Below are 10,000 nucleotides of genomic sequence, written 5' to 3'. Positions count from 1 at the left end.
AGCTACAGGGAGACAGGACGGACAGCTGATCGTCCTCTCGTTGGCAGACCATGTGTAACAACACCTGCCCAGGATCGGTACATCTGAACATCACACCTGCGGGATAGGTACAGGATGGCAACAACAATTGCCAAAGTTACACCAGGAATGCACAATCCCTCCATCAGACTGTCCACAATAGGCTGAGAGAGGCTGGACTGAGGGCTTGTAGGCCTGTTGTAAGGTAGGTCCTCACCAAACATCACCAGCAACAATGTCGCCTATGGGCACAAACCCACCGTCGCTAGACCAGACAGGACTGGCAAAAAGTGCTCTTCTCTGACGAGTCGCGGTTTTTGTCTCACCAGGGGTGATGGTCGGATTCGCGTTTATCATCGAAGGAATGAGCGTTACACCGAGGCCTGCACTCTGGAGGGGGACTGATTTGGATGTGGAGCGTCCGTCATGGTCTGGGGCGGTGTGTCACAGCATCATCGGACTGAGCTTGTTGTCATTGCAGGCAATCTCAACGCTGTGCGTTACAGGGAAGACATCCTCCTCCCTCATGTGGTAGCCTTCCTGCAGGCTCATCTTGACATGACCCTCCAGCATGGCAATGCCACCAGCCATACTGCTCGTTGTTTTTTGCTTTGTTTTTGCTTTGTCATTATGAGGTATTGTGTGTAGATTGATGAGAAAATAAGTGTTTTAATCAACTTTAGAATAAGGCTGTAACGTAACAATGTCACACCCTGACCTTAGTGTTCTTTGTTTTCCTTGTTATTTTGGTTAGGTCAGGGTGTGACATGGGTGATGTATGTGTTTTGTCGTGTCTAGGGGTTTTGTATGTTTGTGGGGCTGTTTTCTTTCTAGGTGTTTATGTAAGTCTATGGTTGCCTAGATTGGTTCTCAATTAGAGGCAGGTGCTTATCGTTGTCTCTGATTGGGAACCATATTTAGGCAGCCATATTCTTTGGGTATTTTGTGGGTGATTGTTTGTGTCTGTGCCACACGGGACTGTTTCGTTGTCAGTTCACGTTTTTATTTTGTATTTGTGTTCATGTTCAGTTTTCCCTATTAAAACATGGACACCTACCACGCTGCATATTGGTCCAATCCTTGTTTCACCTCTTCAGAGGAAGAGGAGGAAATCTGCCGTGACAAACAAAATGTGGAAAAAGTCAAGGGGTCTGAATACTTTCTGAATGCACTGTGTGTACACCGGGGGAATTTACACAAGCTAAACTAAGACTGACATGTACAGCAGTAGATTTATTAAGTGAGCTATATCAAAAATCCAGTATATAAATAAATATACAGTGTGTATAAACAGTAGCCCATAGGGCTCTATTCAAAAGTAGTGCACTATAAAGGAAACACAATGTCATTTGGGATCCAGCCCGGGTCTGGTGTGAACAGTATGTTGGCTGACTGCCTCATGGCCACCGAGAGGGGTTTTAGTATACGATGTGACAAACAGGAAGATGGCACAATGGTCCATAAAAGCAGGGTCTGATAGCCTTAAAAGCACCATGCACAGTAAAGCTGTCCTAACATGTCCCTACTGAGCCACAACACTACAACGCCACAGCACGGCCATTTTGTCTAAACGGTAACCGTGGGCGTGTTTTGTTCTCCATCTGCGCCGGCATTCACAGTGGAGGAAGTTAAAAGATCTGGGCTAGGACCAGGGCGTTGGCAGGCAGGGACCGCTGGGCTGTAATGGCTCTGTAGTCAAACCGTCTGTGAATGTTCACCAGCTCACCAGCATGTACAGCGACCAGAAGACCTTTCTATTTTCATAGGTGCGAGTGATATGTATAATACAGGGGACTAATGGAGGAGCTGGGGACCTTTCAATCCGGGACAGGGCATCCATTTCCACACAGCAAATACTACTTTCACATAATGAATCTGTGGGGAGGAATAAACTTAATATAGGTGAGCACGTGACCGTGAGGACGGGTAGGGGGGGGTGTTCATGAGAGAACTGAGAAGGATGGGGATTGTTAGAAGGGTTGTTAATAACAAAACTGTAACACATGAAGTGCTGTCAAGGGGGAACTGGGGCATGGCCACATCTCATCTGCCTGGCAAAACACTCAACAGCACAGCCCTGAATAAGAAGAAGAAGGAATGATAGTTTCTCAGGCAGTTATATGTGCCCTGCACAACTTTACAATAGAAGTGGCACAGTTTAGGCCCTATTCCCACTACAAAATATGAAGGAGAGACTGAGGAGCGGTGTGGCGAAAGAGAATTCTATAGTTGGTTAGGTTAGCCCCAAGAAAACAATTTCCCACCCATCCCCACACAATGTTACAAATGAAAAACATCTATGTGTATGATCATATGACATGTTTTAGGTGATGATGATGGGCTTCCATACCTTTACCTGGCTCAGTGCAGCCGGCAGCTACTGGGACAATTTCAGAATGTATCAGGCTGCTACTGCAATTTCAGGTAAAAACACAAAACAAGTCTCAAATATTAGGAAAATGTCTATTATTTTATTTTACCTTTATTTAACCAGGCAAGTCAGTTAAGATCAAATTCTTATTTTCAATGACGGCCTGGGAACAGTGGGTTAACTGCCTGTTCAGGGGCAGAACGACAGATTTGTACCTTGTCAGCTCGGGGGTTTGAACTTGCAACCTTGCGGTTAATGTCTATACATTTCGACTGTTTCAAAAAAATGTTGCTCTGCTATTACCATTTTTACTGTAGAGCTGCTGGCTCAACGAGACAATTCTGTCTACACTACCCTGCTTCAAGGGTTGCAACTGTCAGGCAGGTGTCATGCGCTACCTCCGTAATAGGGTCTACGAAAAGTAAGTGTGAAGAGGCTCTTTTGACCAAGGTCCATAATGCAATACTTTTTCTGATCAAAAGAAATATAGGAAATATAGTTAATATAGGTGAAATTATAGGTGTCAGAGGAAGGACCTAAAAATGGTCAAAGACACCAGCTACCCTAGTCATAGACTATTCTCTCTGCTACCGCACAGCAAGTGGTAACGGAGCGCCAAGTCTAGGTCATAACAGCTTCTACCCCCAAGCCATAAGACTCATGAACAGCTAATCAGAGGGCTACCCAGACCCCTCTTTTACGCTGCTGCTACTCTCTGTTTATAATCTATGCATAGTCACTTTAACTCTACCTACATGTATATATAACCTCAATTACCTCGACTAACACATTGACTCTGTTGTATATAGCCCCCATTGACACATTGATTGACTCTCTGTACCCCCTGTATATAGCCTCCACATTGACTCTGTACCGGTACCCCCTGTATATAGCCTCGCTTGTTATTTTACTGCTGCTGTTTAATTATTTGTTACTTTTATTTTCTATTTTTAACTACTTCTTAATAAAGCATTTTTGGTTTAGGGCTTGTAAGTAAGCATTTCACTGTAAGGTCTACTACACCTGTTGTATTTGGCGCATGTGACAAATACAATTTGATTTGATTTGAAGTAGGGTGCCATTTGGGATGCAGACATGATGTGCTCCATAGAGGGTTTGTCCTATACAGGGCGCCATATAATGGAGGTAAGGGACCGTGGTACGTAAACTGAGTGTACAAAACATTATGAACACCTGCTCTTTCCATGACATACTGTTGCCTGACCAGGTGAATCCAGGTGAACGCTATGAACCCTTGTTGATAAACAGGTTAAATAAGGATGGTTAAGCCGTGAGACACTTGAGAAAGGGATTGTGTGTGTGTGACGTGGATGGTGTGTGTGTGACGTGGATGGTGTGTGTGTGACGTGGATGGTGTGTGTGTGACGTGGATGGTGTGTGACGTGGATGGTGTACGTATGCCATTCAGAGGGTGAACAGGCAAGACAAAATACTGAAGTGCCTTTGAACGGGGTTTGGTAGTAGGTCCCAGGTGCACCGGTTTGTGTCAAGAACTGCACCGCTGCTGGGTTTTTCACACAACAGTTTCCTGAGTATAGCGAGATTGGTCCACCACCCAAAGGACATCCAGCCAACCTCAATAGTATGACGTTTTGTAACTTAATGTTTTGTATACTCAGTCTATTCCGTTTCAGTACAAAATAATGCTCAACATTGTTTAATATGATATTAAAACAATGACATTCTTGGAAGTAGGAAAACTACAGACAGAACAGGTCCAGTTTGTGTGTATAACTTAGAAGCAATTCATACTTAGAATAATGAGAGTAAAACAATTTGATGTAGCTGTAAAATGACATGACAGTGCAGTGGTATGATGAGCCATATACTGCACAGTATTCAGCATCATGTAGATTACTAGCTTGTGTACAGAGTCAGGAGCATTTCAGACCTCCGCTTCACACTGTGAACCCGGGTGGCCCTGCAAGCGGTTGGCTGAGGTCTGCAGGGCGTGAACTGTGCCTGAAACTGATCTACTCCTCCAAAACCAAAGTGTTTTTGTAACTGAGCTAATGGCTTTAGACACAAGGGGTCAAAGATCAGCAAGCAATAAGACAGACACTTAAGAAAAGAGTCCACACAGTGGGCACAGGGCACAGTGAAAAGCAGTTTTGATAGCTAATGCAATAACCACAGCCAGACATCAAACCAAGCAGACCGATAAGAGACCAGAGAGCAGTCAAATGCTGAGAGAAGAAAAACAGAAGAGGAGGACAAGTGAACTTCCATCCATCGCTGTTGCTCTAATTTGTCCGACGTGTGACGTGTCCGATTGATCATTATCAAGAATCGCGAGGAGAGGCAATGGCCCCTCAATTGCTTGTTTCTGAACTCGGTCTGACCCTGGTAGAGTCATTTTTAAACGCAATCTACAGGCTGGGGCCTCATCCCAAAAAACACCCTATTCCCTAGTCCAATACTTTTGACCGTGGTCAATGTAGGGAGAAGGGTAGGCATAAGGGAAGGAGGAAGGGTAGGGAGAAGGGTAGGATGAAGGATAGGCATAAGGGAAGGAGGAAGGGTAGGGAGAAGGGTAGGAAGAAGGGTGGGAGAAGGGTAGGAAAAGGGTAGGGAGAAGGGTAGGAGGAAGGGTAGGAGGTAGGGTGGGGTGAAGGGTATGGAGAACGGTAGGAGGTAGGGTAGGAGGTAGGGTAGGGAGAAGGGTAGGCATAAGGGTAGGAGGAAGGGTAGAAGGAAGGGAAGGAGGAAGGGTAGGGAGAAGGGTAGGATGAAGGGTAGGAAGGAGGGAAGGAGGAAGGGTAGGGAGAAGGGTAGGAGGAAGGGTAGGCAGAAGGGTAGGCATAAGGGAAGGAGGAAGGGTAGGAGGTAGGGTAGGGTGAAGGGTATGGAGAATGGTAGGAGGTAGGGTAGGAGGTAGGGTAGGGAGAAGGGTAGGAGGAAGGGTAGAAGGTAGGGTAGGGAGAAGGGTAGGGAGAAGGGTGGGAGGAGGGTAGGAGGAGGGTAGGAGGTAGGGTAGGGAGAAGGGTAGGGGAGAGGGGGACCATTTAGGACACACCCTGCTGGTGAATTGTAACTTCACCCCGTCTGTGTTGGAAGATGGGGGCGTTGGATTGGGCTGGCTGAATGGGAAGAAGAAATCGGTCAGTCAGCCTGGCTGCTTCACAGACCTCCCGCTGTGCTGCAGGCTGCAGCAGAACAGGCTGTGCTTTGTTGTGGTCCATCATTCAGGAGATGAAAGCTATTCAAATAATCAGCCATGTTAGTTCTGTTAGCTCTGTTTGGATTGTTTTAGCGAGCGTTGTTTTAATTAAAGGGGGTCGGGAAATGGGCCTGACCCGGGATGTTGTTCAGAAGTAAAAACAAGGGCAAACAAAGTTGTTCTCTTGTTTGTATTTATTTCCAATCAAGCAAAGGAGTTGTACTGTGTGGTAGTTTGCTGACCAGTTCTTGTGTGGGTGATCTGTGTGTCTGAGTGTGCTGTGCATGTACATTTGTGTTTGCGTGTGTGTTCAAGGATGTACAGTATGCCACCTGAATGTGGCATACTGGTGAGATGTGAGATGACTGGTGATTTATTGTATTCCCATCAGCTACACTCCTTGTTGAAACACTAAAGTAACGTCACCACCAAATACGACAAAAGCCTGAGCCAGGATTCCATAGGCATTTCTAGAGCACCCCACAATCATATCTCCAGCTTGTCACAGGCCAATGGCCAAGAGCCAAAGGCTTACATCAATACTATTGAGTGGATGGCAGGCTGCAATCTCTTCCTATTGGCTTCAAAATGATTGGTTGACAAAGGGGTTGAAAGAGTATTTCTGTGTGGGGGAAACAGAGGAATAAGGTGTTGAGGGGGAGAAGCCTTAAGTACTTTCCTATACGTCCTCCTCCACCTTGTATCCATCCATAAGGAAAGCGATAGTAAAACACAGTTTTGTACAGTTTTCTCTAGATAAGGGACTGTTATGCCAATCCCCTTCACCCTGACTAATTTTGTCCATAATACTTAACCATTTAAAATGGTTCTTAGAGGACAGCTGCTTTTCAATCATCATTTGATAGAATAATCTTTTTTTTTGCTCTGAATCCTTCAATCTCCTACTGATTCTTTTGCGGTTTTAGACAAATCAACACTTTAGTCTATTTCTGCGTGCTTTTGTACGGTTGATAATGGTGGTGACAGTCTTATAAATACCATTTGATGTCATAATGCTGTATTCAAGTTAGACTCCATCCTATTTATAGTACATAACAGATATAGGATTTCAATTTGATCACCCTTTTGCAGTGCAGCAAATGTAAAACTAGTTGTGTATTTGAGGTTTTAAAAGGCTTCTAAGTTTGCCATTTCCATCTTGAAAATGAAGACTTGATATTCCCTCACGAAAAGTGCATCAACAACTACAAAAATGTCCATTCATTACAATCCACGTAATGATTCACATTTCATGTTGCTACAGAATTATTTTTCTACTGTAGAAAACTGGCTTCAAATGAATATCCTACATCTGTACCTAATCCTTGCATTTTCAGCAGACTCTATAATGTTCCACCCCACCGCTCTTCGCACAGGAAGCTAAACAAATAGGTCTTCACTGACATTTAAGCATTACTACTTATGTGAGCCTCTTCCGTCGCTGGCTTGCACTGAAACGGTAATCAAGTGTAATGTTGCGATTGAACACCTGCCTAATTTGAATGAAGCATGCATGGCAGTGTCTGCCGGGGATCTCTGGCACTCGAATGTGAGATGGCAGAACATTTCTGCATGTTCACTTCTCCTCTCTAACTACCTGGACCCAGCTTCACATGACACCATTGTAAACCATGTACTGTACTCCGCTACTTGCTTCTATTGCTAGAAGCATAAGGCCGATAATTACTGTGTTTTACTGTCCCAGTCAAAATGGGAAATGATCTTTAGAGTAGAGACGAGTAGGGGCATTGCCTCCTCAGCCAGTCATGCATACGTTATTGTAGACAGTAAGGACTCAATGGATACTGTTCACGGGTCTTCAAGGGGAAATGATTTTTCACCACAGGTAGACAGCAAGACACAGCCTTCCCCGTCCCAGACCAAGCAATGAAAAGCAGTAAACATTATCAACAGGGAAACAGTCAGTAAATAATAGATGTAGTGCTGCCTACTGGCTGTTACATTGTTCAGTGTGATGTGTAACAACAAGAAACAACCTTCACTGTCCCAGTATCGACAGTGAAACAGAGGAGTTTAACATTAGAACACTGCTACTGTTATATTGCATTAGAGTGGCCTTTTACCGACCAGTAGCTACATCCTGATGGCAGGAGGTCGAAGCAGTGACTGAGTGGGTGGTCTGCATTGTGGATAATAAGGCAGGATTTTTTTCCTGAATTGCACATTTGTTCAGGAGGGAAGGGTCTGGGAGTCCAATGATAATCAATGCAGTATTTGTGATTCGTGGTAATTTGTTATGAATTGAAGCTGTTAGCAAACTGAAGTTGCAGGTTTGACAGAAAATATGTGCAGATGTTAGATATTGCTGGGATGCTTATGCCATACTTTGAATTATATATGAAAACTCAACATACATGTAAAGGACATTTCCTATATATAAGCCTGCCATTCGGCTTACATTATTCTAACATTGTTTAGTGGGCAATGTTCAGTTTCTTCAGTTTTAGGAACTGGCTCAATTCATTCATTGAAATGAATCCTAATACAATATAAAACCATATAGAAGCTGAATACAACCTCCTATAATGGAAACTGCATACGGTAAGAGACCAATCTGTTAGTGCAATGATATGGTTTCCAGGACAACAGCCTTGAGTGCCAGGACACAGACTATGGATGAGGCACAAATCATTTCCCTCTTTCATTTATTTAATGCCCCATTTGTTTGACTCCATTTGTATTGAATGAAAGAATTACTTAGAAAAATAAAGTCTAGCCATCCATCACTGTTTTTGTTGCTGTCTGTATTTTAAGAAGGAATTCTGTGTCCTCAACTGACATAATTAGCACAACTTCTAGAGAATGTTTTGTTTGTAACTCACAGTTGCAGTGTGTGGATTTAATTATCTCCCAGCTTCGGGTTTTAGAGTTCCTTTGATTCATTAAACAAAATAGTATCTTTTCAATTTGACTTGTTTGGTATCAGAACATCAACATGTTCAATGATAACAACATTACTGTGTGGTGATATGGTTCTACCTTTGAAGAAGCAGTCCTTGCTGTGCACCACGTAGATCCGTCTCTTCTGCAGGCAGGCGGTGCGGTACACCTCACAGTGGTTCTCGTAGAACCTGCCGTCGGAGCCGCACACCGGCACAAAGGTGGGCCGACACTTCTCCTGGCACACACACTCTGCCCGGCCCGTCACCTCCAGCAGCACACACTGGCGGCCCCTCCCACAGTATGTCCTCCTGCAGGGTCCTCCGTCTGACCCAGAGTGGACTGGAAGAAACAGAGAGAGAGAGAGAGAGAGAGGGAAGCCAGGATTTAGGTGGGAAGAAACACTGACAGAGACTGGAATAGACAGGAAGAAAGCCAGGGTTTAAGCTGGTAGACTGCCAGTAGACTGAAAAACTCTGTACTGAACAGCATCCTATCATACTAAGAAAACCCAGTATGAAAAATAGGAAGGATGGTTGGACAGGTTGTGTTGGAGGACAGAACATTAATCACTTTGAACACCTGTTGTGTGCGCCAAAATAAAGTTAATAAAATCACTGAAAATAACAGTGTTGTGATTTTCCATTCTGGTGCACTCATTAACACCTCCCTTTGAAAAAAGAACAATATATTCCACACACACACACATACACACATTGCACCTTACTTCTCCTCACACATCCCTCCTAGCACCTGTCAGTCCCGGACCCCTCACCATGGAGGCCCTCTCACTCCCTGCTGATTGAATCTATTTGCACTTAAAGCAGGGCAAAAGCTGCTGAGGCTTGCAGTCACTCCACCTTGGATTGATCTTCCCGGGCCCTGGGGCCTGGGAGGGATCGCTCTCCTGTTGGGATCTGAGCTGGGATTTATGAAGCCTGGTTTGGGAAAGAGCTCGGTTGGTGTTATGAGCTAGGCTGGGAGGAGAGAGAGGAGGGATAGAGCTGGGATTAGCAGCTAGGCTGCAGCGAGAAAGGAATGCTGGGCTGGGGTTAGCGGCTAGGCTGCGGCGCGAGAGGGATGCTGGGCTGGGCTTAGCGGCTAGGCTGCGGCGAGACAGGCATGCTGGACTGGGGTTAGCGGCTAAGCTACCTTTCTTGGAGGAGAGGCAGGGGATCTCAACCTCAGCGATGAAGCATCATGGATGGGCAGGTGGGGAATTATTGTCCAGGAATGTACTATTGGGTATCTGATTGGCATCACTCAGCATAATATTTCATTCAGAATTATTCAGCATAATACATCATTGTTTGATGCTCTAGAGGGTCATCTTTTAATTCCCTTTTATGAAACCATTGTAGCTCAACTCAAGACCTCTATCTCTACTATTATAATAAAACTGTTGAAAACACAAATTAAATCTGCCTTGAGTATAATCGTATCTAAACCCCTAGAATATTTAATAACAAAGGTGCGGTTCCATTGTTAGAGGATGAAAGTCATTTAATTACATAAAGGAGACTCCAGAG

The 10,000-nt window shown here is 44.6% G+C and overlaps 1 protein-coding gene across 1 annotated transcript in view; it reads right to left on the bottom strand.

The window, feature by feature from the left end:
• Positions 1-10,000, bottom strand: part of LOC112228197 (follistatin-related protein 4-like) — a 235,837-nt gene that overhangs the window by 114,188 nt on the left and 111,649 nt on the right. Inside the window, exon 4 of the mRNA XM_024393305.2 lies at positions 8,571-8,813. Coding sequence (XP_024249073.1) covers positions 8,571-8,813 — 243 coding nt within the window. The remainder of the gene's footprint in view (positions 1-8,570; positions 8,814-10,000) is intronic.

Source organism: Oncorhynchus tshawytscha, linkage group LG30, assembly GCF_018296145.1.
Source record: "Oncorhynchus tshawytscha isolate Ot180627B linkage group LG30, Otsh_v2.0, whole genome shotgun sequence".
Taxonomy (NCBI): Eukaryota; Metazoa; Chordata; class Actinopteri; order Salmoniformes; family Salmonidae; genus Oncorhynchus; species Oncorhynchus tshawytscha.
The sequence above is the reverse complement of the archived record's forward strand: the minus strand, read 5'-3'. Positions and strand labels throughout refer to the sequence as shown.